The sequence below is a fragment of the Staurois parvus genome, unplaced genomic scaffold, assembly GCF_062004578.1.
Source record: "Staurois parvus isolate SC_StPar_1 unplaced genomic scaffold, SC_StPar_1.0 ptg000149l, whole genome shotgun sequence".
Taxonomy (NCBI): domain Eukaryota; kingdom Metazoa; phylum Chordata; class Amphibia; order Anura; family Ranidae; genus Staurois; species Staurois parvus.
The window spans coordinates 3,220,001-3,238,369 of NW_028317945.1; the positions used below are offsets into that span (position 1 = coordinate 3,220,001).

An 18,369-nucleotide genomic window follows, 5' to 3' on the forward strand; every position below is an offset into this window, starting at 1 on the left:
AGAATTTAAAAAATATATTTTTTGTGATTTTTATCTGCAATTTTAGTCTCTTTAACATGGTGCGTGTTAACACAGCTCTAAAGTGTGAATGGACCCTTAGAGGTGCTATGTTCGCATTTCAGAAGTTTCTTGTTATTGATGACATTCTCCATCTAAGAGGACATTTATTAATGTAGCAGCCTATTAATAGTGACTGTTTTCTATCTTTTGCCACAACTGCAAGCTCCTCTTTTGTGAGTTATTTAGGCTTACATCTGTTGCAGAAGCAAGGGTGTACATTTTAAACAAGTACAGATATTCCAATTCATTGTGCAACTGGCATACAAATGATAAATCTGTCCTTGGCTTGTGACACAAAATCTAACATGCAACAGATTTGCACCACAATCATTTGGACAGTATTGATAAAAGTTCCACACTGTGTTTTTGCTTTTCACTGCCCAACATTCCCTTTCCTACATTGCTCTTATTTTTTTGACAACTTTGCAAGTAGAGGTTCTTCACTGTCAAACTGCAGTTTAGCAGTACAGCATTTGTGAAAGCTACCGTATATACTCGAGTATAAGCCGACCCGAATATAAGTCGAGGTACCTAATTTTACCACAAAAAACTGGGAAAAACTATTGACTCGAGTATAAGCCGAGGGTGGGAACACCAGTGGGAAGAATCGTGCCTCATCATTGGTGTCAGTGGGAGGAATAGTGCCCCATCATTGGTGTCAGTGGGAGGAATAGTGCCCCATCATTGGTATCAGTGGGAGGAATAGTGCCCCATCATTGGTATCAGTGGGAGGAATAGTGCCCCATCATTGGTATCAGTGGGAGGAATAGTGCCCCATCATTGGTATCAGTGGGAGGAATAGTGCCCCATCATTGGTGTCAGTGGGAGGAATAGCGCCCCTTCATTGGTATCAGTGGGAGGAATAGCGCCCCATCATTGGTGTCAGTGGGAGGAATAGCGCCTCATCATTGGTGTCAGTGGCAGGAATAGTGCCCCATCATTAGTATCAGTGGGGGGAATAGCACCCCATTATTGGTGTCCGTGGAATAGTGCCCCATCTTTGGTGTCAGTGGGAGGAATAGTGCCCCATCATTGGTGTCAGTGGGAGGAATAGTGCCCCATCATTGGTATCAGTGGGAGGAATAGTGCCCCATCATTGGTATCAGTGGGAGGAATAGTGCCCCATCATTGGTGTCAGTGGGAGGAATAGCGCCCCTTCATTGGTATCAGTGGGAGGAATAGCGCCCCATCATTGGTGTCAGTGGGAGGAATAGCGCCCCATCATTGGTGTCAGTGGGAGGAATAGCGCCCCATCATTGGTGTCCGTGGGAGGAATAGTGCCCCATCATTGGTGTCAGTGGCAGAAATAGTGCCCCATCATTAGTATCAGTGGGGGGAATAGCACCCCATTATTGGTGTCCGTGGAATAGTGCCCCATCTTTGGTGTCAGTGGGAGGAATAGTGTCCCATCATTGGTGTCAGTGGGAGGAATAGTGTCCCAACATTAGTGTCAGTGGGAGGAATAGTATCCCATCATTGGTGTCAGTGGGGGGGTGGAGGAATAGTGCCCCATCGTTGGTGTCAGTGGGGGGGAGGAATAGTGTCCCATGATTGGTGTCAGTGGGGGGTGGAATAGTGCTCCATGATTGGTGTCAGTGGGGGGTGGAATAGTGCCCCATCATTGGTGTCAGTGGGGGGGGGGGGGAGGAATAGTGCCCAATCGTTGGTGTCAGTGGGGGGGGAGGAAAAGTGCCCCATCGTTGGTGTCAGTGGGAGGAATAGCGCCCCATCATTGGTGTCCGTGGGAGGAATAGTGCCCCATCATTGGTGTCAGTGGCAGGAATAGTGCCCCATCATTAGTATCAGTGGGGGGAATAGCACCCCATTATTGGTGTCCGTGGAATAGTGCCCCATCTTTGGTGTCAGTGGGAGGAATAGTGCCCCATCATTGGTATCAGTGGGAGGAATAGTGCCCCATCATTGGTATCAGTGGGAGGAATAGTGCCCCATCATTGGTATCAGTGGGAGGAATAGTGCCCCATCATTGGTGTCAGTGGGAGGAATAGCGCCCCTTCATTGGTATCAGTGGGAGGAATAGCGCCCCATCATTGGTGTCAGTGGGAGGAATAGCGCCCCATCATTGGTGTCAGTGGGAGGAATAGCGCCCCATCATTGGTGTCCGTGGGAGGAATAGTGCCCCATCATTGGTGTCAGTGGCAGAAATAGTGCCCCATCATTAGTATCAGTGGGGGGAATAGCACCCCATTATTGGTGTCCGTGGAATAGTGCCCCATCTTTGGTGTCAGTGGGAGGAATAGTGTCCCATCATTGGTGTCAGTGGGAGGAATAGTGTCCCAACATTAGTGTCAGTGGGAGGAATAGTATCCCATCATTGGTGTCAGTGGGGGGGTGGAGGAATAGTGCCCCATCGTTGGTGTCAGTGGGGGGGAGGAATAGTGTCCCATGATTGGTGTCAGTGGGGGGTGGAATAGTGCTCCATGATTGGTGTCAGTGGGGGGTGGAATAGTGCCCCATCATTGGTGTCAGTGGGGGGGGGGGAGGAATAGTGCCCCATCGTTGGTGTCAGTGGGAGGAATAATGCCCCATCATTGGTATCAGTGACACCAATGATGGGGCACTATTCCTCCCACTGACACTTGCTGACCCCTGTTCCAGTATGGTGCTGCTGCAGTCAGCATATGTGGTTGCAGCAGCACCTAAGCACGGCACACTTATCTGCATCTCCTTCACTCGATTTTCGCGGGGCCGCTCAGCTCCGCCTCCTCGCCGGTGATTGGCCGCCTGTGTGTCTTTCCTGAGCTACAGTTCTGGCGGCCAATCACCGGTGAGAAAGCGGAGCCGAGCAGCCGCGCGAACATCCAGTGGACGAACCGAATGAAGGAGCAGCCGCGCTTCCTGGACCGGATCGTCGTGGGACCGGAGCCAGGTAAGAGACAGCAGCCCCCTGCAGACGTTGACTCGAGTATAAGCCGAGGGGGCCGTTTTTCAGCACAAAAAATGTGCTGAAAAACTCGGCTTATACTCAAGTATATACGGTAACTTGTTTGATATGGGATACTGCATATGATTGCCCATTAGTTTCCAAAGTGTTTTTTCCTTTTCACCTACTTTTTGCCCTCTTTCCTTCCATTCAGGCTTTTGATGTTGCAGAGCGTGAGCTGGGAATACCGACATTGCTTGATCCAGATGACATGGTATCCATGAAAGTTCCAGACCGTCTTAGCATTATGACCTATGTATCTCAGTATTACAATATTTTCCGCAATTCCAACCCAGGTCAGTGAGTAAAGTATAACTTAAGGTAAAATGTGTTTTTAGATTTTGAGTGGTGATGAGTTGGAGTCACTGTCAGGTTTTTATTGCTATCCATGTGTCCTTTAGGAAGATTCACTCTGTAACGGCTAGTTCTCATGTGCTGCAGCTCTTGTTCCCCCTATGAAAAGTGACTTGTGGAGGACTAAACCCTTACCGTGTACCTAGCAGGTGATTGCAGGGTGGTTGTGGCATGGCCCCATACACTTAAATGGTGTCTCGTTCAGCAGCGGGATGCAGTTTACATTTTAAAGTAGCTGTAAAGCATCGTGACTGTGGCATGCATATAGCTCTGAGCGACTGCATGCCCTTCAACCACCTGCTTTTACCAGCCCCTGGCCGCTCATGTGAAAAAGGCCTAATTGTCAGCAATATCTACAAAAAAAAAAAATAGTAAATTCAAAATTTTTAGATGCCACAAGAAGAGGAATAGGAGGTGATTTTCCAATGGGGATATTTGTTTTCATGATAGCTGTCTAAGAGGGGATTTCCCTCACATTAGAAAGATATAATTTCACTGTTGAGTCTACAGGGCACAAAAGCTTGGGACCATTTATGCGTTCCCTACATTTTGAACACTTTGACAAGGAGAAGACAACCTTTGGGAGGTGGAAGAGATCAAGGATCTCCAGGGTGCAGCACTCCTTCTTTTTTTTTTTTTTTTTTTTTAAAGAGCAAGGCCCCAATAAAAAGTAATGACACAAAGAAGGAGAATGTAAAAAAATGTCACTGTATAAATATTAACTTAGCCTACCTTTAAAACTTAGCTTCAGGGAGGAACTTGACATGCACTTTCATTTTATAATTATTTTTGTCTAATTAATTATGCCTGGGGAGTAACTGGTCACCCCAGGTTTGATGTAGGGTTTCATCAATAGTATTGCAGGCTGAATTACTTGGCTAGATTAATGCCTGGTACACATGGGCTGAATATCGGCTGGTTCACTAGAAACCGCCAATATTCGGCCCGTGTGTACAGCAGCCTGTTCGACAAGCTGGCCGAATGTCTGGGTTTTGTAGAACAGGTATGCCAGAGAAACATATGCTGATCGGCATGACCACTGTGTGTTGGGGGGGGGGGGGGGGGGGGGTTGTCAGTAGTAGTTAGTACTTAGTACAGAGACCTCCTCAGTGTTTTGTTTTGTTTTTTTTTTAAGTTCAGCTCACTGGGCTGAATGAGGAAAAAAACTCATGGGGTTGATTTACTAAAGGCAAATAGGCTGCGCATTCCAAGTGCACTGCAAGTGTGTTTGAAAGTGCAGTTGCTCTAGATCTGAGGGGAACATGCATGGAAAATAAAAAAACAGCATTTTTGCTTGCACGTCATTGGATGAAAGAAATCAGCAGAGCTTCACCTCATTTCAGAGCTTCCTCTTGGGTATAAAGCAACTACACTTGCAGTGCACAGTATATTTGCCTTTAGTAAATCAACCCCATAGTGTGCACGAGGCATTAGGCCTGGCTGGCCTCCATTCTGAACTTGCTGTCTAGTCTGAGTTCTGGCCCCACTGGCTGTTTTGACTTCTAGCCTGGTTGGCCAGTGTGAGCTCTGACATAGCTGACTATTTTTGTTTCTAGTGAATAGTGAACTACCACTTAAAAACTGAAAGATAACACTCATATGGGCAGAAATACTGTCAGCATGTCCTAAATCCCAGGCTACGGACTCACACTCTGGTGCCACAAACCAGGCAACTCCTATAGCTCAAAAGTGTTCAGTTTTGACTTCCTCGTTCAAACAAAACTCGCATGTGTAGGGCATGCTCCTAGTGACGTCATCACGCTTGGATACTTTTGAGCTATGAAAGTGCTTGATTTGTTGTGCCTGATTTGTTGGACTAGAGTGTCGGTCTATAGCATTCTGCGGGTTTTATGACATGCTGACACTGTTTCTGCCAGTGTAAACTTTTTGTTTTTATTAAATATCTTTTAAGTGGTAATTCACTATTGTTGTTGGCTTCTTTTTCCATGCATATGGGATTTCCATCTTGATGTATTCATCTGTGATCCAGATTAATATATGAGGTCGGCAGTCTAGAGTGGATTATACAAAAGCCCCTTCAGACCTTCCAGTAATCTTGGGGTTCAGCTGGGATACTAAGCTGCTCTACTCTGGGATTAGTCATTGGGTGTTTTGGTTTCCACCTTATCAGCACTACAGTGGCAGGAAGAATTTCATTTGCATCTTTGGCAAATTCTTACATCTGCGGATGCCTCTGTCTAAACAAAATGTCACAGCAGGGGTGGATTTCTCCATCCACAAAAACAAGGTGGGGACAGCCACACACTGATTGAAATTCGGCCAGTCCCTGCTAAAATGGCAACATTTCGATCAGTGTATGATCAGCGTTACTCTTTCAGCAGGCAGTTTATTCTCTGCTACCCCTTTTTTTTCTTTTTCACATATACTTTTGTTTTATCTTCACAGCTGGAGTTCCTCAGTTCAAACAGACCTCCGCACTGCAGCAAGGAGAGAGCCAGGTTACACACCCTCAGGTAAAGAATAGCAATAAAGCGAGTTAAAGCGATACTAAAGGCTCATTTGTTTTTTTTTCTTTTAATTTTGAAAAAAAAAAAAAATTGTAAAATAACAAACATGTCTATACTTACCTGCTGTATGCAGTTGTTTTGCACAGAGCAGCCTGGATCCTCCTCTTCTCGGGTCCCCTGCAGGTTCTCCTGGATCTTCCTTTCTGTCGGGTGCCCAACATAGCAAGCTGCTTGCTATGGGGCACCCGCTGCTCCGTGTGCCCATTTATACACCCATTCATATTCATTCATTCTTTTTGTGAATTGTTGTCCAAAACTGAACTGCATATTCCAGATGAGGTGTTGCTAATGATTTGTACAGGGGTAATATGATATCTCTCTCTGGAGTCTATACCTCTTTTATAACAAGAGAGGATTTTGCTCGCTTTAGAAACTGCAGCTTGGCATTGCATGCCATTATTAAGCTTGTGTTCTACCAGAACTCCCAGATCCTTCTCCACCATTAATTCCCCCAGTTGTACCCCCCCTAGGATGTATGATACATGCATATTCTTAGCCCCCAAGTGCATAACCTTACAGTTATCAACATTAAACCTCATTTGCCACATAATTGCCCAATTAAACAGTGCATTGAGGTCGGCTTGTAAGTTGGAGACATCCTGTAAGGACGTTATTCCACTGCACAGCTTGGTGTCATCTGCAAAGACTGAAATGGGATTTATATCCCCAGACCATATATCGTTTATAAATATATTAACCACTTGCCCGCCACAGGATTTTCCCCCCCTTTCTGACCAGGCCATTTTTTGTGATGCAGCTCTGTGTTACTTTAACGAACAATTGTGCGGTCATGCAACGCTGCAACCAAATTAAATTTATGTCCTTTTTTTCCCTCCACAAATAGAGCTTTCTTTCGGTGATATTTGATCGCCTCTGCGCTTTTTAATTCTTTGCGCTATAAACAAAAAAAGACTGTCAATTTTGAGAAAAACATATTTTTGGCCTTTTTGCTACATGTCCAATAAAACAATTTAAAAAATCTAATTTCATCATACATCTAGGGTAAAATGTGTTCTGCGATATGTCTTAGCTAAGAAAAAAAAAATCCCAATTTGTGTAAATTAATTGCTTTCTGTGAAAGTTATAGCATTTACAAAAGGCAGTATATATTGGAATTTCTTTCTTTTTTTTTTTCACTAGTAATGGCGGCGATCAGTGACTTATAGCAGGACTGCGGCAGGCATTCTGACACTGCGGGAAACTGACTTGGTGTCACTGACATCTCCAGTGACACCAATACAGTTATCGGTTCTAATAAAAAAGCACTGACACTGTACTAATGACACTGGGCAGGAAGGGGTTAACATCTGGGGCGATCAAAGGGTTGTGTGCTGGGTGTGTTTTTTACTATGGGGCTGTGTCTGTGCTTTCCACTGTAAGCACACTGCTTTGTAAGGCTCTGCTATGCAGAGCCATATAAAGCAGTGTGCAGGAGCTGACGGGAGAGAACTGTATTGTTTACATACAGTTCTCTCCCCCCGTCAGTATTACTTGGTGATCACCGTGTGCTGGTGAGTAATCACCGGCCGGGACCCGGTGATTGACAGTCAAGGCTGCGAATGGCACCGCGGGTAGGGCACGCTCGCGCACACCCCCTACCCGGAAGTGCACAATCACGTATATATACGTGATTTTGCGCACACCTGCTGCCCTGTAGCAGTATTTCTGCTATAACACTGAACCTTGGTGTACACAACTAACAACCCTAGACCATTCAGAGTATAAATCATTCACTATCGTTATTTGTCCTGTTTACTATTATTAAAAGTGAAATTTACAAAAAAAAATTTTTTACATTTTGTCACCAGAACAGTAAGAGATTGGAAATCTTTCAATGGGGTCTGGTTACCCTTGTGACAAACCAATGATTCACTCCCTTTGAAGGGATTTCCGCCCACTTCCTGTTTTGATTATTTGACAGAAATGAAGGGATATCTCCCAAATGGGACATAGATGGCAAAAAAAAGACAGGAGTTTTAACCTTCCCTTACTCTATCCATAATAATTTAAAAGAAAAAGTTTGCCTTTTAGTTCTGTTTTAACTGTTGGCTTCTACTGCCAAAATATCCTTTTTTTTTTTGAATCAGAATAATTTCCTGTGCACTTTGAATGCTGGTCACCATTTAGGTTGTTAATCTATGTGATGGTAATTTCAGTAAAGTGTTTGTGTGTTATCTTATTTAGGGTAGTTTGGATACCACAAGTACAGCCACTCGGGTGGCACTGAGCAGCACCTGTGCCTTATGCCAGCAACATGTTCACCTTGTACAGAGGTGCTTAGTAGATGGAAAGCTGTATCATCGGCAGTGTTTCAGGTACACCTTAAAGCCATTTCTCCTGTTTTATTCCCTTTGGGTTTATTTTCCTCCCTTTACTCATCACTTCACTGTTTCGGTGTTCTATTCTATCACATATTTCTTCTATTTTATGATTAAATTATTTGCGTCTTTAGCAGACATGCAGCGATTCTCCCTGGACGCAGACTGCCTGTGTCCAGGGCCAATCACTCATATACAATCACTGCATGGTAAGATAGCCTTAAATTATAGCACATATTTGAAGGTGGATGCAGATGTTTAACCTGTTTTAAGGCTCATTTTCCCAATGCATTTTTGCTCCTATCTAAACTGGTAAGAATGTGACCTATATATAGAAGTATTTTTTGTTTCCATATATTACAGGTGTAAAGAATGCTCCAGCACTCTGCTTCCTGGTTCTTATCAACCCGGTCCTGAGACTGGCACGTTTGTGTGTACCCACCATCATCGGCCTCGGCCAGGCATTAGCAGTCCGGAGTCTGCTGAAGAAAATTCTGTACAAAATGCAGTCCAAAGCCCACCTAAACCACGTGCTCCTCCAAAACCTCCTCTTCCGAACAAACCTCAAAAGGAGCTTGTTACAGATGGTGTACAAGACACACGACCTGTGCCAGCACCAAGGAGGACAAGTGATGTAGCACCTCAGCCTCTGCCTCGAGCTCGATCAGGTGCAGGACAGAGCCCTGCACGACCAACAAGTTTTGTGAATGGTAAGATAATTACATGATGGTTGCAAAAAAGCTGTTTAATTTAATGTTAAATTTTAATATTAAAACCACACATGCAAGTTAGTATCACAACAAGTATTTCACATCTAATTTTTTTGCATTGTAGGTGAGCAGCAGATATCAACTCCACCAGTCCCTAAGCCGAGAGGTAGACAGAGGTCTGTGGAAAGGTGAGTAACGATGATTTCTAAGTAGGAGTTTGATCTACGAGGCTTGTTATTTAACCGGTTCAACTCCGCCCCATAGCAGAAATACTGTACAGGGCAGCAGCTGTGTGCAAAATCACGTATGTGTATGTGATTTTGCACTTCCGGGTAGGGGGCACGCGAGAAATGTTGGCAAACAAAACCGTTTTCCTCCCTGTCAGCTCCGGCACACTGCTTTGTACTTATTATTACAGGTTCTTATATAGTGCCGTCAATTTGCGCAGCACTTTACATATATATTGTACATTCACATCAGTCCCTAACCCTCAAGGGGCATACAATCTAAGGTCCCTAACTCACATTCATACATACACATACTAGGGACAATTTAGACAGGATCCAATTAACCTTCCAGCATATCTTTGGAGTGTAGGAGGAAACCGGAGTACCCGGAGGAAACCCACGCAGGCACAGGGAGAACATGCAAACTCCAGGCAGGTGGTGCCGTGGTTGGGATTCGAACCAACGACCTTAGTACTGCCAGGTGGAAGTGCTAACCATTTAGCTACTGTGCTGCTTACAGTGAAGCATAAACACAGCACACATTGTAAAACGGCACACAGTATACAGTTAACCCTTTGATCGCCCCAGAGGTCAACCTCTTCATGCCCAGTGCCATCAGTACAGTGTCAGTACTTTTTATTAGCACTAATCACTGTATTGGTGTCACTGGTGAGGTCAGTGACACCAAGTTGGTTCCTCCCAGTGTTAGAATGCCCGCCTCAGTCCTGCTGTAAGTCGCTGACCACCACCATTACTACTAAAAATGTAAAAAAGAAAAAAAAAAAGCCCAGTAAATATACCGCCATTTGTAAATGCTATAACTTTTCATGTAAACCAATTAATTTACACGTTTTGGGATTTTTTTTTTTTTTTAGCAAAGACATGTAGCAGAATACATTTTGGCCTAAGTTTATGACGAAATTTGACTTTTTTTAAAACATTTTTACCGGACATATTAAATAGCAAAAAGTTAAAAATATTGTTTTTTTTTCTCACAATTTACATTTTTTCTTTTTGTAGTGCAAAAAATAAAAAACACACAGGCGATCAGATACCACCAAAAGAAAGCTCTATTTGTGGGGAAAAAAATTCATTTGGGTGCAGCGTTGTGTGACCGCGCAATTGTCAGTTAAAGTAATGCAGTTCTGTAATGCAAAAAATGGCCTGGTCAGGAAGGGGGTAAATTCTCTGGAGTGCAAGTGGTTAAACAGTTTAAAGGCTTGTTTCCATTTGGGTTTGAGGGTGATAAAAAAAAAAAACCCTACAGTTGAGCCACATTCTTACCATCCCTCAACAGCTCCCCTTTGCAGCCAGGGTGTACACTGCTGTGTTCACGATGCTTTTGTGTGCAGGAGCAATTGTGCCTCCGGTTACACTCAGTGGGTAGTAGCACCCACTGAACACAAGACATTCAAGTGAACACGCCCAACTTGCTCAGTTGTCTGGTGTTTTGGTATTTAGGGAGTTTAAACAGGCGGTGAGGAGGCAATACGTTGCCTCCTCGCCACCCATCTAATTCTGTCTGAAGAGTGATCTGAATATGGATCACAGCTCTGGTGAGTTTATTCAATTAATTTAGTGGTGGAAAAGCACAGTTTGGTGGTACTAAGAAGATCTAAGAAGTTATTTTGCACAGGTTGACGGTCCCACATATTAGATGGACATTTATATAAATATAAAATAAAAAAAAATATTTAGCACTTTTATTGGTATATCATTGTACCTTATTACTATTTTGCACAGTGAAAAGGGATGTTATATGATACTGATATTCTGTTATATGTTGCACTTTATCTGAATTTTCACTTTATTTTTGGTCCATAGGTATATAGGGGATGTTAGATATTACGTGGCACTTTTTTCTGTATATACTTGAAAAGTGGAGATAATTGAAGAGTTTTGCAGTTTAGCTTAGTGAATGCTGATCACATTAACTATATAGTTTAGGAGTATATTATATACTCAGCTGCACAGTTTTGTAGAGAAGAAATTTATTGATTGCACATTGTGGGTTGTAGAGAAGGTTAGCGCTGTTCCATAATTTACCAGTCTTGATTGGTGATAGTTATATCATGGAGAATAGCAGCTGCCGGGAGTGAATATATTGATTCAATACTTGTAGTACATTTTTGCTGTGGCGCAGTCTGTAAGATATTTATACACCCTCGCACATGCCTGAGCCAGGGGCAGGTGGACTCCAGGAAGTAAATGCTACGTGTATCATCTGCCCTTGCTCAAGATGGCCACAGCCAGAAGTGCTAGGGGATGTTTTTCGAAGTTTATTCTCAGCAAAATAAAGCATGGAGACATGGATGGATGGGGGAGTTGTTTTGAATGTTAAAAATGAATTAAATGGTGTTTTTGGTTTGTGGTTCTCAGATGTTAGTGTAGTTGCGCTTTAAGTTCTATTTTAAAAATAATGAGAACTTGGTTTCAGGAGAAGTGAAGCTTCGCTTAGAGAGAAGTGGAGGCTTTGTGTACACCTTATATAGCAGGCAGAAATATAGGGACCAATACAGCATTGATGTTTTAGGACGTTTTTAGGTCCACTTTAACCACTTGCAGACTGCCTGCCTGTAATGTACTGTGGACAGGAGGCCTGTAGAGGCACAGCAACGTATCTGTACGTTGCTGACCTTTTCTGGGTACAGGGTACATGCGTCACCGCCAACAAACTTTCTCTGTTGGTACACAGCAGGAGTTTCAAAAGAGACTTGATGTGGGGGTTTGATACATTTATAACAGCTTACAGCACCCGCTGTTTACATTAGAAGGTTTAGCTGAAGTTTCAGTGTCACTTGCCAGTCGTTAGATGCGGTGGATAGATTTCTTTTTGTTTGTTTCATTCAGTGATCCTGCCAGTAGCATACTTTCTGTTCTAGGGTGACAACACTGCTCCTTGAAGGATAAAGGGAGCAAGGGAGCATTGTCACCCTAGAACAGAACTGTTGAAAACCTTCCGTGCTACTCTTCTGCATGACAAATGGGGGAGATGTTCTGTAATCCATAGAGATATCTGGGAACAATCAAACTGCTAACAGTTATGAGACACAAAGAACAAAGATTTGTCTCAACTCACAAGGTTTCAGACAGGATAAACAGGTATTTTGTTAAGGTTTACATTCACTGCAAAAACATATGGAATAACAATGAAACCATCATCTTAGAGAAATGCTATACTCACACACATACTGGTAAGCTGGAAACTAAGAATATCAAAACCGATAAATGAAGAGATCCAAAAAGCAAATTGGCAAGAGGTAAAAGTGTTAGTTAAATGGGGGAAGCAATATTTGTTAATAAATTACCACAACCCGCAACTGTTTTCTGTAAGGGCTTAGTGGACTTCTCTAGCTGTAACCCTTGTTATTTTGGCAAGTAGATTTAGTTTTGGATTTTTTATATGATGTTGCTCCCCTTATAGGGAGGAGGATGGAAAACGTCTTAAAGATCCTCCTTGGATTTCCTTGGTGGCAGCAAGTGAGCCCAAGAAAAGGGCTGCGCCACTGCCTCCATCTGTGATACAGGATAAGGATGATGTAGAACAGAGCTCCAAAGCATCAGAAGAAGCAGCAAGTCAAAGCCCCTCAAAGTCTGAACACTATAATCCATTTGAGGAAGATGAGGAACAGGAGCCAGATGAGAATAATCTAAAGCCAAGCCATCCATGGTATGGAATTACCCCAACCAACAGCCCTAAAGCACGAAAAAGACCAGCACCCAAAGCCCCGAATGCTTCCCCTCTGGGTAAGAGAGAACCAGTAGGTACTGCTTGTTGGAATCTTTTGCCTAGTTTTTGTTTGTTTTTAACCACTTGCCCTCCAGAGGATTTACCCCCCTTCCTGACCAGGCCATTTTTTTGCATTACGGCGCTGCGTTGCTTTAACTGACAATTGTGCAGTCATGCAACGTTGTACATAAATGAAATCTATGTCCTTTTTTTCCCCACAAATAGAGCTTTCCTTTGGTGGTATTTGATCACCTGTGCATTTTTTTTTTTTTTTATCTTTTGCGCTATAAACAAAAAAAGACTGACAATTTTGAAACAAAAAACAATATTTTTTACTTTTTGCTATAAAACCTATCCAGTAAAAAAAAATTAAAAAAAATGTCTTCAAAAATTTAGGCCAAAATGTATTCTGCTACATTTCTTTGCTTTCTTTTCTTTATTAGTAATGGTGGCGATCAGCGACTTATTGTGGGACTGCGGCAGACATTCTGACACTGAGGGGAACTGACTAACTGCTACTGACACCCCCCCCCCCCACTAATACAGTAATCAGTGCTAATAAAAAGCACTGACACTGTACTAATGACACTGGGCAGGAAGGGGTTAACAACTGGGGTGATCAAAGGGTTAACAGTGTGCTGTGTTGTGTTTTACATAGTTTGCTGTGTGTGATTTACTAGGGAGAGAAGCTGCTTTGTATTGCTCTGCTGTGCAGAGCAATACAAAACAGCCGTTTCATGCAGAAAGGGGAGAGATCTGTATTGTTTACATACAGACCTCTCCCCTGTCAGCTCCGCCTCCGACCACAGAGCCCCAGCCGAGAATCGGCATCTGGGACTTGGTGATTGGCATGCTGAGGAGCCAGTGGCAACACAGATAGGGAGCACGCGCAACCCATACCCGGAAAAACAAAATCACGTGTATATATATATACGTGATTTTGCGCATCCCTGCCGCCCAGTAGCAGTACTTCTGCTGAAGGGCGGTCAGGAAGCAGTTAAAAGTAAGCCAAACAAGAGACACTATACCATGCTACTTGTACATGTATGTATCATTCAGTGGTCTGATGCATCAAAGAGTAGTTACTTTTATACCACATGCATTTGGAGTCTTTTAACTAGTTATTATTATTATACAGTATTTATAAAGCGCCAACAGTTCGCTCAGCGCTGTACATTACAATGGGAGACAGTACATGCGTCAGTACAATAACAATACAATGTGATACACGAGGGGTTCGAGGGCCCTGCTCTTTCGAGCTTACAATCTAGGAGGGAGGGGATAGTGGTACAGGAGGAAATGGCTGTGGGGGATGGAGTGGTAGGAAGAGTGGAGGAGGTCGGCAATTAGCAGGGGGTGGGATAGACTTCCGTGCAGAGGTGGGTTTTCAGGGTGCGCCGAGAGGTGAGTAGGTGATAGTCTGATGGATTGGGGTAGGGAGTTCCAGAGGATGGGTGACGTCCTGGAGGCAGGCATGGGAGGAGGAGACCAGGAAACTAGAGAGAAGGAGGTCTTGTGAGGAGCGTAGAGTGCGTGTTGGGTGGTATTTGGATATTAGGTCGGTGATGTAGTTTGGGGCAGTATGATGGACAGCTTTGTACGTCAGTGTTAGGATTTTGAATTTGATCCGTTGGGCAATCGGAAGCCAGCGGAGGGATTCGCAGAGGGGGGTGGCGGAAACAGAGCGGTTGGTAAGGTGGATGAGTCTGGCTGCCGTATTCAGGATCGACTGAAGTGGGGATAGCCTGTGGCGAGGCAGGCCAGTGAGGAGGGAGTTGCAGTAATCGAATCGTGATATGATGAGGGAGTGGATGAGCTGCTTAGTGGTTTCCGGGGTTAGGAACGTGCGGATTTTGGCGATGTTGTGGAGGTGGAGTCTGCATGAGTTTGTTAGTGATTGGACTTGGGGCTGGAAAGATAGATTGGAGTCAAGTATGACACCAAGTACTCTGGCCTGTGGGGCGGGCCTGATGGTGGCATTGTTGAACGTGATGGAGAAGTCATTGGGGGGTGGTGTGCGGGCTGGGGGAAGACAAGGAGCTCGGTTTTGGAGAGGTTCAGTTTAAGGAAGTGGAGCGACATCCAGTCTGATATGTCGTTCAGTAAGCTTGTGATTCGGGCGTAGACTGAGGGGGTGAGACGAGGGGTTGAGAGATAGATTTGCGTGCCGTCGGCATAGAGGTGATAGTTGAAGCCATGAGAGTGTATGAGTTGGCCAAGGGAGGAGGTGTAGATGGAAAAGAGAAGGGGCCCGAGGACAGAGCCTTGAGGGACCCCAACAGAGAGGGGGAGTGAGGGGGAGGTGGTAGCATTGTAGGTAACACTGAAGGAGCGTTGTGATAGGTAGGACGAGAGCCAGGAGAGAGCGGAATCTCTGAGGCCAAGGGAGTATAGCTTTTTGAGGAGGAGGGGGTGGTTGACTGTGTCAAAGGTCGAGGAGTAGGAGCACTGAATAGTGGCCGTTAGCATTGGTTGTTAGCAGGTCGTTGGATGGTTTGAGTAAGGTAGTTTCAGTGGAGTGTAGGGGACGGAAGCCGGACTGTAGGGGATCGAGGAGGTTGTTGTGGTTGAGGTGGGAGCTTAGGCGATTGTAGACTAAGCGCTCGAGGAGTTTGGATGTAAATGGCAGCAGGGAGATAGGTCTAAGGTTGTTTCGGTCATTGGGGTCCAGTCCAGGGAGGGCTTTTGAAGTATAGGGGTGATGTGCGCATGCTTCAGAGGGGATGAGAATGCGCCGGAAGAGAGGGAGAGATTAAAGATGTGGGTGAGGGAGCGTAGGATGGAGGAGGAGGGAGGTCGTAGGAGTTGTGAGGGGATAGGGTCGAGGGGGCAGGTGATGAGGCGGGCATTAGAGAAGACTTTGTTGACCTCCTCAATGGTAGTGAGGTCGAAGGAGTGGAGTGTTGAGGGGGCTTCAGTGTGAGGAATGTTAGGTGGGGTGGAGGTCAGAACAGTGGTGAGGCCGGGGGAGAGGGGTGATGAGGGGGTTGCTGTGTGAAAGGGGACAGGTGGGGAGGAAGTTTGAGCAGCGGCGATGTCTCTGCGAATAGTGTCAATCTTGTTTTTGAAATGATTGGCAATCTCAAGGGCGGTGAGTGAGGTGCTGGGTGGAGGTGGGGGCGGAGAGAGTAGAGAGTTAAAGGTGGAGAAGAGCCTGCGAGGATTGGAGGAGAGGGTCTTGATGAGGGTCAGGAAGTAGGCTTGTTTGGCAGCATGGAGGGAGGAGGTGTAGGTGTGGAAGGCAGATTTCTAACTGGTGAAGACTAGTTGGGATCTGGTTTTGCACCATAGTCGCTCCAGCGCATGACTGCGTCGTTTGAGAGCTTTGGTGTGGTCAGTCTGCCAGGGCTGGAGCAGTCGGGGTCTGATGTTTCGTGTGGTTAAAGGCGCTAGCGAGTCAAGGGCGGTGACAGCGAGTTGTTGTAGGCAGTCATGGCCAGGTCGGGGCAGGACAGGGGATGGATGCTGTTGTAGAGTTGATCAGCTGCCGAGTGGAGAGGGGCAGGGTTCAGGTTGCGGAGGTTACGGCAGGTAGTAGTATGACACTTGGAGGGCAGGCGTTAGAGGACGAGGAGACAGAGAAGGTAATAAGGTTGTGGTCAGAGAGAGGGAAGGGGGTGTTTGTGAGGTTATGGGGAGCGCAGAGATGGGAGAAGACAAGGTCCAGGATGTTCCCGTCAGAGTGGGTGGTGGATTGTATGCACTGTGCGAGTGCAAAAGAGGAGGTTAAGTGGAAGAACTGTGATGTGCCCGGGTTGTCGATGTTGAAATCCCCAAGGATGATGGTGCGTAGCTCGGAGGAGAGAAAGAAGGGTAGCCAGGCGGAATAGTCATTGAGGAAGTGGGATACGGGTCCAGGAGGTCGGTAGATTACAGCAATCCTCATGGGGGTTGGGGAGAAGAGTCGGATGCAGTGGGCTTCGAAGGAAGAGAAGGATGGGGGGGGGGGTTTGGGAGGACTCGGAAGGTGCTCTGCGGTGACAGGAGCAGACCAACCCCACCACCTTTACGACCGTTGGGTCAGGGTGAGTGGGTCCAGATAAGACCTCCATAGGAGAGTGCTGCAGGGTTCAGGTCTTTGGACGTGAAGGGTAAAGCACAAGCTGATGACTGCAGTAGCAGCCATCAGATTGTGCCCATTTTTGTCAGCTAGCTTCCAGCTGCACAGTAAAAGTGGTGCAGGTGGCTGCAGAGCCATCCGATTACTTTTAGGGCTACACTTGTTTCAAAATGTGGCATTTTCCATGCTTTTTAGAGCACTCTGAATGCCAATAAAAAAAGCACCTCTCACTTAGTAAAATGGTTACCTTACATTTCTGTACGCATCTCCATAGCCTCCATAAAAGTCTATGACAACGCTCGCTAACAGCATCTGCAGCTTTTGAGGAGCTTTTATTCAGTTATCTTCGCTTTGTTTTGAACAGGGGAGACATTGGGTCTAAGTTTAAAAAAAAAAATAAAAAAATGTAAAAAATTAATTTTATTACAAAAAAAAATAAACATAACTCCCATTGCCCTGCATGCACCCACAAATGCAAACATCCATACAGAGTGTTGACACTAACCATGATTGCACCACACATAAGAGGTATCACCGTAGATATCAAAGTAAGAGCAATAATTCTAGTGCCATAGCTAGACCACAGTTAACTGTAAACTGATAAGCTGTAAAGGCTTTTAAAGCATCACCTATAGAGATTTCTGGGTACCATAGTTTTTCACTGTTTCATGGGCGCATGCAATTTTATGAGTTGACATGCTTGGTACCTAGTTATCCATCAAAACCCCATATTTTATATTTTTCAAAAAATTGGGTATTATATTGTGCTATATTGTGCGTGTTTGCCCTAAAATTAATTTTATTATTTTTATTCCTGAAAATATACCTTTGATAAACCGTTGCGCAAATTTTGTGTTACATAAAAAATTGCAACTTCCACCACTTTATTCTCCATGTTCTCTGTTTCAAGAAAATCTGATGTTCTGGGGGTTGTAGGTAATTTTATAGCCAAAAATGCATATTTTTACATATGTGAGAAAACTCTACAGTTGCATCCTATCACCAAATGAAAATATCTCTCAAATACAGTGGAGCCTATGTGAATAGAAAAGGGACACCAACAAATATATAGTAATTTAAATAAAATCAACCTGTGCGTGGTCCTGATATAAATAGAAATAAATGAATGAATGGAAATATGGGTAAATTAATGAAAAAAAGCTATCCGCTGCTGCTATGTCCTCATATGATCACACCACATATCTACAATTTAGTAAATAGGACAGTGCTACAGTTAGTAGATAATATACTGGAAGTATGGAAGAGTTAATGTAACAAATTATCTGTACATATAAGAATTCTCACTGAATACATGTTATAAAAGTGACATTCTAACAAATATCACAATAGCATGTACAATGTTCAAATAAAAAGTCTCAATCATCTGCTTTAAAAGAATTCCCTTCTGTCCAAGTGCTCAGAAAGAGAGACTGGAATCACC

At 44.4% G+C, this 18,369-nt stretch overlaps 1 protein-coding gene across 1 annotated transcript in view; it reads left to right on the plus strand.

Annotated features, from left to right (window-relative positions):
- The window catches only part of MICALL1 (MICAL like 1), a 127,327-nt gene that overhangs the window by 68,325 nt on the left and 40,633 nt on the right, over positions 1 to 18,369 (plus strand). Inside the window, exons 3-8 of the mRNA XM_089674246.1 lie at positions 3,156 to 3,297; positions 5,762 to 5,829; positions 8,068 to 8,198; positions 8,565 to 8,911; positions 9,036 to 9,099; positions 12,563 to 12,885. Coding sequence (XP_089530372.1) covers positions 3,156 to 3,297; positions 5,762 to 5,829; positions 8,068 to 8,198; positions 8,565 to 8,911; positions 9,036 to 9,099; positions 12,563 to 12,885 — 1,075 coding nt within the window. The remainder of the gene's footprint in view (positions 1 to 3,155; positions 3,298 to 5,761; positions 5,830 to 8,067; positions 8,199 to 8,564; positions 8,912 to 9,035; positions 9,100 to 12,562; positions 12,886 to 18,369) is intronic.